The sequence below is a fragment of the Hypanus sabinus genome, chromosome 17 (assembly GCF_030144855.1).
Source record: "Hypanus sabinus isolate sHypSab1 chromosome 17, sHypSab1.hap1, whole genome shotgun sequence".
NCBI lineage: Eukaryota > Metazoa > Chordata > Chondrichthyes > Myliobatiformes > Dasyatidae > Hypanus > Hypanus sabinus.
In genome coordinates, this window is record NC_082722.1 from 83,963,442 (window position 1) to 83,977,978 (window position 14,537).

At 44.9% G+C, this 14,537-nt stretch overlaps 1 protein-coding gene across 2 annotated transcripts in view; it reads left to right on the plus strand.

Annotated features, from left to right (window-relative positions):
• The window catches only part of gpatch1 (G patch domain containing 1), an 81,509-nt gene extending 68,151 nt beyond the window's left edge, over window positions 1-13,358 (plus strand). For both annotated transcript variants that reach the window (XM_059993356.1, XM_059993357.1), the window contains exon 20: window positions 12,676-13,358. In XM_059993356.1, coding sequence (XP_059849339.1) covers window positions 12,676-12,706 — 31 coding nt within the window. In that variant the 3' untranslated portion in view covers window positions 12,707-13,358. The remainder of the gene's footprint in view (window positions 1-12,675) is intronic.
• Window positions 13,359-14,537: the final 1,179 nt, after the last annotated feature.

The following is a 14,537-nucleotide window of genomic DNA, read 5'->3' on the forward strand; positions in this document are numbered from 1 at the left end:
TGGGGGCTGATTTCCCCTTTGTTGTTAGCTAAAGCCGTTCTTCTGTGGCAAGGCCCACCAATTCCGAGGCAAATGGAAAAGGACGCACGTGGCTTTCTACCGGCTTTCGCTATTATGCTGTTACAGGATTTCGAGCGTTTCTTCTGGTGCGTCTGAGGGGCTGTTCCCACAGACCCTCTTTTATCCTGACTCACAGGGTCTCAGATGTCAATCAGGTTGGGGAGGATGCCATCCCCCCCCCACGTTGCCTGATTCCTTGAGGGCATCAATGAATAGCACAGCGCTCAATACACAATTCCGTCTCCAAGAGACAATAGCCGTTATCAGTAGTTCCACCTTTCAGAGGCCAAGACACATTCCAAACTCTTTGTGGATTCTGCATGTCTTTCATTTCCTGGGTCTCCTGACCTGACTTAATAGCAATCTTGCGATTCTCAAAAAGGAGGCGGGGGAGCACAGGCGTAACACCCCCTTTCTTTAATGCGTTTTTTACCATCGGAAAAAAACGAAGTAATACAGAGTCTTACAGGATTTTAGAATCTTAACACCATACAAAAGTTTTTTTTTAACAGGGTAATACAGTTATACATTCAATTCAGTATCTAGATGGTTACCCATTACATTGTCACTTCCTTTGATATCTTAACATTTTGTACCTTACTAAAGTCTTGTAGCATCAGACTCCAATTTAATAACCACCTATTTGTAGGTCTTATTTTTCGTTAGCAAACAAAAACTAAGGAGTTGTGATCTTAGCTTACGGGTATACTACAAAAGTTCATGCAAATACTAATCTTTATGTTGCTTTCAAACTTAACAGGCAGGCTTCCATGGGGTTGTCTTTATTATTCTCGTGTTTTGTCGAAATCCCGTAAAACCAGCTTTTGCTATTTAAAAATGGCGTCCCCATTAACCCTCGCCTCTTTTCCGGTTAATTCCCACGTAGGGAGCTTGTGCACCCTGACGAAATAGGCTTTCGTCCGCTCCTTCCATAGGAGTTATTTTATCAACAATGTGTCCCAAACTTAGACCATCTTCTGAATTTCCACCCAATTCTTTAATTTTACGCAAGTGGCTAGTTTTCTCTTCAGGACCCTTCAGGCTATTAGTTTTCAGTTCAAACTCTTTGTTCAAACAGCATTTCAAATTCTGCCTTTTCACGCCACACTCTGGAATAACAATTGCGTGTGGGGCCCCGTTACCTTCCAACTCAACCTGTAATTGATTCACAGGCTTTGTGGTACCACGCCATTGTCTCTGTAGCGTGGTTGCTGCCTTTGATATCAGTCCAGCCTTTAAATTTTCTTCATTCAATTTGGGAACTACATATTTCCCTTTTCCTTCAATAATAATATTCATCTCCCCACTAACTTTTAACACACCTTCGAGCACAAACACCTGGGAATTCTCACTTCCCACTATTACCAAGGTTAACCCTTTCTTCACTGAACCAAGGACTGCATTCCTTTTCAACTGAATCCGATACCTCCGACTTTTTCTGAGCTCCATTACTAGGTTCAGTGCCACGTGCATCCACATCTTGGACACACTCAAACGGGACATTTGCCTCTTCCAGGCTTTCAATACCCGTACCCGGTCCAAATTCTAAATTCCCCTGATTCTCCCAGCTACTCTCTGGGCAACTCCCTTCCGGAGTAAACTCAACCCTGCGGGCTGAAACAACCTCATCTGCCAACCCAGCAGACTTCTTCAAGGTAATGGTATCCTTTTCATCTAGGACTGCCCTCATTTCATTATCGGGAACACCTTTAGAATTTTCAAGTTCTTCAAACAGTTCTGCCAAACCAGACAGATCATCCATGTCCAACTCTGGACCTTTTAACAGCTCTATCTGTTTCTCATCTTTATTTCGTGCCTCTAGAACTTTTCTCCTCACTAAGGGCAGGTCTACCCCCTCTCCCTTATTCTCTTTCACTTTCCTATTTTCCGTTTTCCCACCCTCCTGGTACAGGATCGGTAAAAACGTCTCAGCCAAATCGATACTGGCCTGATTTAAACTGCTCTCTGTCTCAGCTGCCTTTCTCAACATGCTGTGAGTGACCGCGCATGCGGGATAGATCTTGGAATCTAGGGGCGGAGCCTCCACTGGCTGTCTGGTCAGCGTCATTGCTGCATAAAACCTTACAACCGGCTAAATCATTACCCAGAAGGACGTCCGCATCAGTTCTCGGGAATTCTGATCGCACCCCCATTTCAACTGGTCCAGAGACTAGCTCACAATTCATAATGACTCTATGCAAGGGCACCATTTCTGTCCCTTTTCCTATTCCTTTCACAGCTACCATTCCCGTCTTGCGACCAAAATCTAGTACCTTACTGCTGATCAATGATAGTTCTGCCCCCGTGTCTCTCCAGATCTGTACTGGAACTGGTGTGTCTCCCTCCCTCACAGACATGGTTTTATTTGACATACAAGTCTCAGACCCTTCTTGTACTCTGTCTACCCGGGGCTCTCTTGTCGATTTACTGATTACCACGGCACATCCGATAGGGACCGCGGCTTTCCCTTTTCCTGTCTCCTTCCTCGGAGCAAAGCACCTAGATGCAATATGTCCCCCCTTTCCACAATTAAAACAGGTCAAGCCCGGAAATCTCTGGCCGTCTTGCCTTTCCCCCTCAATCTTACCGCTAGCTCCCGGAGGGACCTCTGCCTCAGCCGGCGGGCTTTCTCTATCATTCCCACGGTCTCTCTGGTAACTTTTATTCGAGGAAAACTTTGTCTTGTGGGTTAGGGCATATTCATCTGCGAACCTAGCAAAGTCTGAGATGGACTTATTCGGCTTCTCATTCAAATACATCCGGATATCCTCCAAAACACAACTTTTAAATTCCTCAATCAGAATTAACTCCCTGAGACGTCAAAAATCCTCTTCCACTATCTCTGCTGTGTACCAACGGTCCAAGAGCACACCCTTCTCATAGGCAAACTCGGTATACGTCTGATTCCACCCTTTCTTTAAATTTCTGAACTTTTGTCTATACGCTTCAGGTACTAATTCATAAGTCCGGAGAATGGCCGCTTTTACTTTGTCATAACTCCCCACCTCTTCCTCCTCCATGGACAACGCCATATATGCTCATTGTGCCTTCCCTTTTAACACACTTTGTAACAGCGCCACCCACTGATCTCTGGGCCACTTCTGATTCACTGCCACCTTCTCAAAAAGCAAGAAATAACTATCAACGTCTGTCTCCTCAAATGGAGGTACTAACTTCAACTCCCGATTAACATTAAACCGCTCCTCTCGGTCTGACCCTTGATCACTTCGCTCTTGCCTTAACTTCTCCATCTCCAAGTCATGTTTCCTCTGTTTCTCTGCCTCCCTCTCCTTCTCGGCTCTTTCTTTTTCCTTCTCAGCTGCTTCCAGCTGCTTTAACTTAATTGCATGTTCCAACCTTAATTTCTCCAACTCTAACTGAGCCGTCCCACTAGCTGGTACCTTTTCAGGGATATTTTCGAATACCTCAGCTGCAAACACATTCTTCCCAATATAATACTGAGTTATTGCCCTTCGCACCTCCCCTTTTTCATGGACAACCTCACCTCTGCAAGGTTTAGCCCTTTTGCCAGATTTATCAAGTCTGATTTGGTAGCCGCCTCTCGAGTCGGGCTTTTCTATAAATACATCCACGTCCATCTTTGCTGGTTTCCCGTCTGGCTACCCGCGTAACCAGATCCAAGTTTGGACTTACAGGCCCGATTCACTGGCCTCCCAATTTGGTGTCAAATCTTGAGACGAGAACCCCAATTGTTACGTACCCCATAACTGGGTCACTTACCAGCAAAGATAGAGAGATCTGTTGAAGTCTGATGGTACTATTTTTAACATTATTTATTGATAAAAATACACAAAAATAATATCAATGCAAACATACAGATAATATACGTCGTCAATACTAAATCTAAAAGTGCGGGTATAATAATAATCAATAAGAAATAGCTCTATCGTTGTCTAGGGGATAATGTATTGTCCGATGGAAATATAAAAGTCACTCAAGTTCATTCAAGCTGCAGCTTTTGGTTGGAGAGAAAGACAGATGTTTAACTTGCCCATTCCTTTTATGATGTCAGTCCTTCGAGAGTCGTTGGGGGCTGATTTCCCCTTTGTTGTTAGCTAAAGCCGTTCTTCTGTGGCAAGGCCCACCAATTCCGAGGCAAATGGAAAAGGACGCATGTGGCTTTCCACCGGCTTTCGCTATTACACTGTTACAGGATTTCGAGTGTTTCTTCTGGTGCGTCTGAGTGGCTGTTCCCTCAGACCCTCTTTTATCCCCACTCACGGGGTCTCAGATGTCAATCAGGTTGGGGAGGATGTCATCCCCCCCCAATCAGCCCACGTTGCCTGATTCCTTGAGGGCATCGATGAATAGCACAGCGCTCAATACACAATTCTGTCTCCAAGAGACAATAGCCGTAATCAATGGTTCCGCCTTTCAGAGGCCAGGACACATTCCAAACTCTTTGTGGATTCTGCATGTCTTTCATTTCCTGGGTCTCCTGATCTGACTTAATAGCGATCTTGTGATTCTCAAAAAGGAGGGAAGGGAGCACAGGCGTAACAGAAGGATGTAATAGAGAAGTAGAGGTCATTTAAAGATGAAATTTTGAGAGTACAGAATCTTTATGTTCCTGTTGGGTTGAAAGGAAAGGTTAAAAGTTTGAGAGAGCCATGGTTTTCAAGGGATATTGGAAACTTGGTTCAGAAAAAGAGGTCTACAATAAATATAGGCAGCATGGAGTAAATGAGGTGCTCGAGGAATATAAGGAATGTAAAAAGAATCTTAAGAAAGAAATTAGAAAAGCTAAAAGAAGATAGGAAGTTGCTATGGCAAGTAAGGTGAATATAAATCCAATGTGTTTCTACAGTTATATTAATAGCAAAAGGATAGTGAGGGATAAAATTGGTCCCTTAGAGAATCAAGAGTAGACAGCTATGTGTGAAGCCAAAAGAGATGGGGGAGATTTTGAACAATTTCTTTTCTTCGGTATTCATTAAGGAGAAGGATATTGAATTGTGTAAGGTAAGGGAAACAAGTAGGGAAGTTATGGAAACTATGATGATTAAAGTAGAGGAAGTACTGGTGCTTTTAAGGAGTATAAAAGTGGATAAATCTCCGGGTCCTGACAGGATATTCCCTAGGACCTTGAGGGAAGTTAGTGTAGAAATAACAGGGGCTCTGACAGAAATATTTCAAATGTCATTAGAAACGGGGATGGTGCCGGAGGATTGGCATATTGCTCATGTTGTTCCATTGTTTAAAAAGGGTTGTAAGAGTAAACCTAGCAATTATCGGCCTGTAAGTTTGACGTCAGTGGTGGGTAAATTAATGGAAAGTATTCTTAGAGATGGTATATATGATTATCTGGATCGACAGGGTCTGATTAGGAACAGTCAACATGGATTTGTGCATGGAAAGTCATGTTTGACAAATCTTATTGAATTTTTTGAAGAGGTTATTAGGAAAGTTGACAAGGGTAAAGCAGTGGATGTTGTCTGTATGGACTTCAGTAAGGCCTTTGACAAGGTTCCACATGGAAGGTTAGTTAGGAAGGTTGAATCGTTAGGTATTAATATTGAAGTAGTAAAATGGATTCAACAGTGGCTGGATGGGAGATGCCAGAGAGTAGTGGTGGATAACTGTTTGTCAGGTTGGAGGCCGGTGACTAGTGGTGTGCCTCAGAGATCTGTACTGTGTCAATGTTGTTTGTCATATACATTAATGATCTGGATGATGGGGTGGTAAATTGGATTAGTAAGTATGCAGATGATACTAAGGTAGGTGGCGTTGTGGATAATGAAGTAGGTTTTCAAAGCTTGCAGAGAGATTTAGGCCAGTTAGAAGAGTGGGTTGAAAGATGGCAGATGGAGTTTAATGCTGATAAGTGTGAGGACGAATCAAAATAGGACATGCATGGTAAATGGTAGGGCATTGAGCAATGCAGTAGAACAAAGTGATCTAGGAATAATGGTGCTTAGTTCCCTGAAGGTGGAATCTCATGTGGATAGGGTGGTGAAGAAAACTTTTGGTATGCTGGCCTTTATAAATCAGAGCATTGAGTATAGGAGTTGGGATGTAGTGTTAAAATTGTACAAGGCATTGGTGAGGCCAAAATTGGAGTATTGTGTACAGTTCTGGTTACTGAATTATAGGAAAGATGTCAACAAATTAGAGAGAGTACAGAGGAGATTTACTAGAATGTTACCTGGGTTTCAGTACCAAAATTACAGAGAAAGGTTGAACAAGTTAAAGGAAGAAGGAAGAAAGCAGAGGGTAGTTGTGGAAGGAAAGTATTCTGCCTGGAGGTCGGTGACTAGTGGAGTGCCGCAGGGATCTGTCCTGGAACTCCTGCTATTTGTGATTTTTATAAATGACCTGGATGTAGAGGCGGAAGGATGGGTGAGTAAATTTGCGGATGACACGAAGATTGGAGGAGTTGTGGATGGAGCTGTAGGAGGTGGAAGGTTATAAGAGGATATGGACAGGCTGCAGAGTTGGGCAGAAAAATGGCAGATGGAGTTCAATCCAGTCAAGTGTGAGGTGATGCATTTTGGAAGGACAAACCAGAAGACTGAGTACAGGATTAATGGTCAGTTACTGAAGAGTGTAGATGAACAAAGGGACTTTGAGGTTTAAATCCATACATCCCTCAAGGCCGCTGCACAGGTTGATAGGGTGGTTAAGAAGGCCTATGGGATGCTAGGCTTCATTAACAGGGGGATTGAGTTCAAGAGTAGAGAGGTCATGATGCAACTCTACAAATCTCTGGTGAGACCGCACTTATTGTGTTGTATCCACCTCCACCACCATCGCTGTTAGTGCATTCCATGCAAACACCACTCTCTGTGTGAAAAATTTACCTCTGACATCCCTCTTCTACCTACTTCCAAGCACCTTAAAACTACGCCCCCTCATGTTAGCCATTTCCAGCCTGGGAAAAAGCGTTGTGAAGGGACAGAGTTCTTCGAGGAAGTAACAAGCAGGGTGGACAGAGGAGAGGCAGTGGATGTCATTTACTTGGATTTTCAGAAGGCGTTTGATGAGGTGCCATACAAGGGACTGCTTAACAAGATAAAATCCTATGGCGTTACAGGAAAGATGCTGGACAGAGGAATAGCTGATAGGCAGGAGGCAACATTGTGCAGAGCTATGTACGGGTGTAATCCAGTGACGCACAGAACTATTGATCAGTGTAATTCAGTGACCTACAGAGCTGTGGGTCCATGTAATCCAGTGACATACCGAGTTACGGATCAGTGTGATCGCGTGACCTGCTTGAACTATTGATCAGTGTAATTCAGTGACCTACAGAGCTGTGGGTCCATGTAATCCAGTGACATACCGAGTTACGGATCAGTGTGATCGCGTGACCTGCTTGAACTGTGCACTACTGACATGCAGAACTATGGATCCATGTAATCCAGTGATCTGCAGAATTATGGACCAGTGTAATCCAGTGATTTACAGAACTATGGATCCATGTAATCCAGTGATCTGCAGAATTATGGACCAGTGTAATCCAGTGATTTACAGAACTATGGGTCCATGTAATTTAAAAATGTTCAGAGCATTGTATTAGTGTAATCCAGTGTCGTGCAGAGCTACAGATCCTGTGGTGTACAGAGATGTGACTGCAGTGGACATTGAGGAATGCTGAGAGCTGTGGACCCAGAGAGATCAGACCTGGGAAATGAATGTACAAGGGTATACGTGCTATCACAGGGATAGAAATGTGGGCAGAGGGAGTGGGGTGGCCCTGTTGGTGAGGAATGAGATTCAGTCCTTTGCAAGGGAGGGACATAGGAACAGGAGAAGTAGAGTCTATGTGGATAGAACTGAGGAACAGTAAGGGCAAAAAGACCCTAATGTGTGTTGTCTACAGGCCACCAAACAGTAGCATGGATATTGGGTGCAAGTTGAATAGGGAGTTAACATTGGCGTGTGGCAAAGGTAATGTCGCAGTAGTTATGGGGGATTTCAACATGCAGGTGAACTGGGAGAATCAGGTTGGTGCTGGACCCCAGGATAGGGAGTTTGTAGAGTGCCTATGGGATGCATTCTTGGAACAGCTTGTACGAGAGCCGACCAGGGACAAGGCTATTCTGGGTTTAGTGTTGTGTAATGAACAGGATTTGATAAGCGATCTTGAAGTAAAGGAGCCATTAGGAGGTAGTGACCATAATATGATAAGTTTTTATCTGCAATTTGAGAAGGATAAGGGCAGCTCGGAGGTGTCACTGTTGCAGTTGAACAGCGGAGACTATGGAGCCATGAGGGAGGAGCTGGCCAAAGTTAACTGGACGGATATCCTAGCAGAAAAGACAGTGAAACAACAATGGCAGGTATTCTTGGGAATAATGCACAAGGTGCAAAATCAGTTCATCCCCCAGAGAAAGAAGGATTCAAAGGGGGGAAAGGGGCCACAGTGGTTGACAAAGGAAGTCAGAAATTGCATAGCATTAAAAAAAAGGAAGTATGACAGAGCTAAGGTGAGTGGGAGGACAGATGATTGGGAAATTTTTAACGAACAACAGAACTTAACTAAAAAGACAATACGGGGAGAAAAAATGAGGTACGAACGCAAGCTAGCCAGGAATAAAATGGAGGATAGCAAAAGCTTTTTTAGGTATGTGAAGAGAAAGAAGATAGTTAAGAACAATGTTGGGCCCTTGAAGAATGAATTGGGTGAAATTGTTATGGGAAACAGAGAAATGGCAGAAGAATTTAATAAGTACTTTAGATCTGTCTTCGCTAGGGAAGACACAAGTAATCTCCCAGATGTATGGTTGGGCCAAGGACATAGGGTAACAGAGGAAATGAAACAGATTGACATTAGGAAGGAAACCGTGATGAGTAGACTGATGGGACTGAAGGCTGACAAATCCCCAGGTCCAGATGGTCTGCATCCTAGGGTACTAAAGGAGGTGGCCCTGGAAATTGTGGATGCATTGGTAATCATTTTCCAATGTTCCTTAGATTCAGGATCAGTTCCTGAGGATTGGAGAATGGCTAATGTTATCCCACTTTTTAAGAAAGGAGGGAGGGAGAAAACAGAGAACTATCGTCCTGTCAGCCTAACATCAGTAGTGGGGAAAATGCTAGAGTCCATTATTAAAGATGAAATAGTGGCATATCTAGATATGGATATGGGCCGAGCCAGCATGGATTTACCAAGGGCAAATCATGCTTGACTAATCTATTGGAGTTTTTCGAGGATGTAACCAGGAAGTTAGACAACGGAGATCCAGTGGATGTAGTGTACCTCGATTTTCAGAAGGCATTTGATAAGGTCCCACATAGGAGATTGGTGGGTAAAATCAGAGCTCATGGCATCGGAGGGAAGACATTGACATGGATAGAAAACTGGCAGATAGAAAGCAAAGGGTAACGGTGAATGGGTGTTTCTCGGAATGGCAGGTGGTGACTAGTGGGGTGCCACAGGGCTCGGTATTGGGACCACAGCTGTTTACGATTTACATCAACGATTTAGATGAAGGCATTCAGAATAACATCAGCAAGTTTGCTGATGATACTAAGCTGGGTGGCAGTGTGACATGTGATGAGGATGTTAGGAGAATTCAGGGTGACTTGGATAGGCTGAGTGAGTGGGCAGATACTTGGCAGATGACGTTTAATGTGAATAAGTGTGAGGTTATCCACTTTGGGAGTAAGAACAGGAAGACAGATTATTATCTGAACGGTGTAGAGTTAGGTAAGGGAGAAATACAAAGAGATCTGGGAGTCCTTGTTCATCAGTCACTGAAGGTGAATGAGCAAGTGCAGCAGGCAGTGAAGAAGGCTAATGGAATGTTGGCCTTTATTACAAAGGGAATTGAGTACAAGAGCAAGGAAATCCTTTTGCATTTGTTCAGGGCCCTGGTGAGACCACACCTGGAGTATTGTGTAGAGTTTTGGTCTCCAGGGTTAAGGAAGGACATCCTGGCTGTAGAGGAAGTGCAGCGTAGATTCATAAGGTTAATTCCTGGGATGTCTGGACTGTCTTATGCAGAGAGGTTACAGAGACTGGGCTTGTACACGCTGCAACTAAGGAGATTGAGAGGGGATCTGATTGCAACATATAAGATTATTAAGGGTTTGGACAAGATAGAGGCAGGAAATATGTTCCAGATGCTGGGAGAGTCCAGTACCAGAGGGCATGGTTTGAGAATAAGGGGTAGGTCATTTAGGACAGAGTTAAGGAAAAACTTCTTCTCCCAGAGAGTTGTGGGGGTCTGGAATGCACTGCCTCGGAAGGCAGTGGAGGCCAATTCTCTGGATGCTTTCAAGAAGGAGCTAGATAGGGGAATATGGATAGGGGAATCAAGGGATATGGGGACGAGGCAGGAACCAGATATTGATAGTAGATGATCAGCCATGATCTCAGAATGGCGGTGTAGGCTCGAAGGTATGCTATTTTTTGGATCCAGTGTAATCCAATAACATACAGTGATGTACAGGGATAGGATTCCTGTCTGATCCAGTAACATACAGGGATATGATTGCTGTGTGACCCAGTGACACACAGAGCTCTGGATCTGGAGTACTGTATATTCAATGATGCATGACATTGCAAGTCCAAGAGTTATACAGTGTAAAAACAGGCCTTTCAGCCCAAATTATCAATGCTGACCAAGTTGCAGAACAGAACTGATCCCATTTGTCTGAACGTGGCCCATAAGCAGAGCACAAATATGCAGAGAGTGAAGGTGTATTGACACTGAAGACAGAATGGATTAGCTTTTGCATTTAGTTAGTTCAGTATGACATGATGGGCCGATACCCTCTAATCATTTCCTATCATGACCCTGTCTAAAGGTCTTAAAATGGAGCAGACTCAATGTCTTATGTACCCCAGAGCCATGTACCCCAATTACATGTGGGGATACACAGCTGTGATTCAGTTGCAGGAGGTGGGAAAGGTTGCTGCCCCTGTTTCAGCCTCTGGAATGGCCTTCTCTACTGTAAACGCCAGCCCACCTGTAGTTACCCACTATGTCCTCCTAGTGGTGACTGTCTGTACACCTAGATGAGATGCAGAGCAAGACCAGCCACAATCAGGCCCTTAGCCCCTGAGCAACAAGACCAAGTTGCCTGATTGTGAACAACAGGATGGTTATTGGGTCCTACTGAAGGGTGTGAACAGGAGAGAATGTCTTATTGTTACCAGGAAAGTGGATGAAGCCAAGGCAGTGGGTATCGTCTACATGGACTTTATCAAGGCCATTGACAAGATCGCACTGTGGAGGCTGGTCAAGAAGGATCAGTCTCCTGGCATTCAAGATGAATTAGTCAATTGGATTGTGAGACAAGCGAGAGAGTCTAATGCTTCTCTGGAGACCAGTGACTAGTGGAGTGGCGTAGGGATCGGTGCTGGGTCCGTTGTTGTTTGTCATCTGTATCGATGATATGGTTAACGGGATCAGCAAATTTGCAGATGACACCAAGATTGGGTGTGTAGGTAGACAGCGAGGAAGAATATTAGCAGTGGGGTCTGGACCAACTGGGAAAATGGGCTGAAGAATGGCAGATAGAATTTAATGTAGAGAAGCATGAGGTGTTGCACTTCGGTAGGGCCAAACAGGGTAGGTATTACACAGTGAGCAGGAGGCACTGAGGAGTGCAGTAAAACAGTGGGATTTGTGAATATACACCATAATTAATTGAAGTAATGTCACAGGTAAAGAAAGCTTTTGGAACATTGGTCTTGATAAATCAATGTAATGAGTACAGGGGCTGGGATGTTATTTTGCAGTCATACAAGACATTGATGAGGCCTAATTTGGAGTATTGTATGGTCATCAGTCTCCAGGAAAGATGTAAATAAGAGAATAAAGGGAAATTTGATAGGAGTATACAAAATTATAGGATGTATATGTACAATGTCCTGTGTATGTTACTCAAAATGGCCTCTTTGGTTTGTTACAAGTAGGAATGCTTCTTTGTCGGATAAGTGTTTCTCTCGCCGTTGTTTCGCTTTAGAATGGCTGATATGGTAATTGTATTCATTTGTTAATCAATGGGGAATGTTATTGTGCCTTGTGATGCTGGGAACTTGGGGGAGGGGTTTTCGCAGGTTTTTGGGTGTGAGGAGGAGGCCAAGGAAGACGCCGAGGAAGGTGGACGTGTGCTGGACTGCTCGTAAGACCACCGGAGTGGTCCCAGGTGCGACGGCCGGATGGGTCGATTGGTTCGTTGATTGAGCTCCAACGAGTGCACTAAACAGACTGAACTTTGATAAGTTGGCGCCTTTTGTTTTTTTTCCTTGTATATATAGATGGAGTAAATGTAAGCAGGCTTTTTCCACAGAGGTTGGGTGAGACTCCAACTAGGAGTCATGAGTCAAGGCTGAAAGGTGAAATGTTTTAAGGGGAACATGCTTCTCCCAGAGGGTGGTGAGAGTGTGGAACGAGCTGCCAGCACAAGTGGTGGATGTGATTTTGATTTCAATGTTTAAGCCAAGTTTGGATAGGTACATGATGGGAGGGGATATGAAGGGCTGTGGAACAGGTTCATGTCTGTGAGATAAGGCAGATTATTGGTTTGGCATGCACTAGGTGGGCCGAAGGGCCTGTTCTGTGATGGACGTGATTTCCCCACCCCTGGTGTGAAGTCGCTCTCTGTTAGGAAACTGACACCTGTTTTTCTTCCCCACAGGTTGAAGAAGGTTCCACTGATGCATCATTGAAACAGGGTGTGGAAATGTCAGCCATCAATGACTGGATCCCTCCGCTCTCCTGACCGGGCAGTCTGCGTAGTGACAGAGGCTGCTGACCGACATTTCCTGCCTTGCACAGACTGATCTCTCTCTCCCTCCTCCTTTCCATGGTGCTGTTGCTTCGACTGACCCCCAGCCAGCAGTACCTTTCCTCTGTGGTGCAGCCGGTAACCTGTTCTCCATCACTTTAAGGTTGGCTCGGGTAACAGCAGATGATACTGGCAGGATTCAGCTGGTTGGAGAGAAGCAGCATCGATACTGTACCCCTCTTCATTTAGCCTAGATTGTGAATCTCTTGTATCGTGTATCAGTGTTTGTATAGTTTCTGACTAGAGACTTCACCAATCGAGGCCAGCAATGGCACAGTTTTATTTAAATTGTTTTATTCAGAGATGCAGCACGGTAACAGGCCCCTCCATCCCATAAGTGCCCGACGTCTATTTATACCCACGTGGCCAAGGAACATACAGCAGGGTCTCATCGTGACTAGCATAAGGGATTACAGTACCAGTGTTCGGAGTTCAGTTTCTGCCGCGTATGTAATTGGCTGGTGCAGCTTCATTGGGCTTGAATGGTTAAATAAAATGCTGTGTTGTTAAATAAAATATATGAAGGTAATGTATTCCCGGGGGTATGGGGTGGGGAGTGTTTTTCCCACAGGGTGAGGGTGGGGCACTGGTGGGGTGTGGGGCATAGCAGAGTATTTTTCCCACAGTGTGTTGGTTGAGGGAGTGTTTTCTTACCATGGGGTATGGTGTGAGGGGGTGTTTTATTCACGAGATGTGGGGTGGGGAATATAGGGTGGGGGAATTTATTTCCCCATGGAATGTGGGGTGGGGGAGTTTATTTCCTCGAGGAAAGTGGGGTGGGTGAGTGTTTATCCCGCCTGGTGTGGGTTGGGTGAGTATTTTTTCCCACAAGATGTGAGGGTGAGGAAGTGTTTTTTCCCATGGGATGGGGGAGTGTTCTTTTCCCCACGGCATGTGGTGTGAGAGTGTGTTTGTTCCCAGGGTGTGTGGGGTGGGCATGTGTTTTCTCCATGGGGAATGGGGTGTGGTGATTTAACCACAGATGCTGGAGTTTTTCTCTTATGGTATCTGGGGTTGGGATGTTTTTCCCCACAAGGTGTGGGTGAGGGGGTGTTTTTCCCATGGGGTGTGGGGTGAGTAGTGTTTTTATCACAGTGTGGATGAGGGAGTGTTTTTATCACAGTGTGGGTGGGGGAGTGTTTTTATCACAGTGTGGGTGGGGAGTGTTATTCCCATGGTGTATGGGGTGAGTAGTGTTTTTATCACAGTGTGGCTGAGGGAGTGTTTTTATCACAGTGTGGGTGAGTAGTGTTTTTATCACAGTGTGGGTGGGGGAGTGTTTTTCCCATGGGGTGTGGGGTGAGTAGTGTTTTTATCACAGTGTGGGTGGGGGGGGGTGTTTTTATCACAGTGTGGGTGGGGGAGTGTTTTTATCACAGTGTGGGCGGGGGAGTGTTTTTCCCATGGGGTGTGGGGTGAGTAGTGTTTTTATCACAGTGTGTGGGTGGGGGGGTGTTTTTCCCATGGGGTGTGGGGTGAGTAGTGTTTTTATCACAGTGTGGGTGGGGGAGTGTTTTTCCCATGGGGTGTGGGGTGAGTGGTGTTTTTATCACAGTGTGTGGGTGGGGGGGTGTTTTTCCCATGGGGTATGGGGTGAGTAGTGTTTTTATCACAGTGTGTGGGTGGGGGGGTGTTTTTCCCATGGGGTATGGGGTGGGTAATGTTTCTTTCAGAGGTTGTGTGTGGGGTATTGCTTTTTTCCTATGGGATGT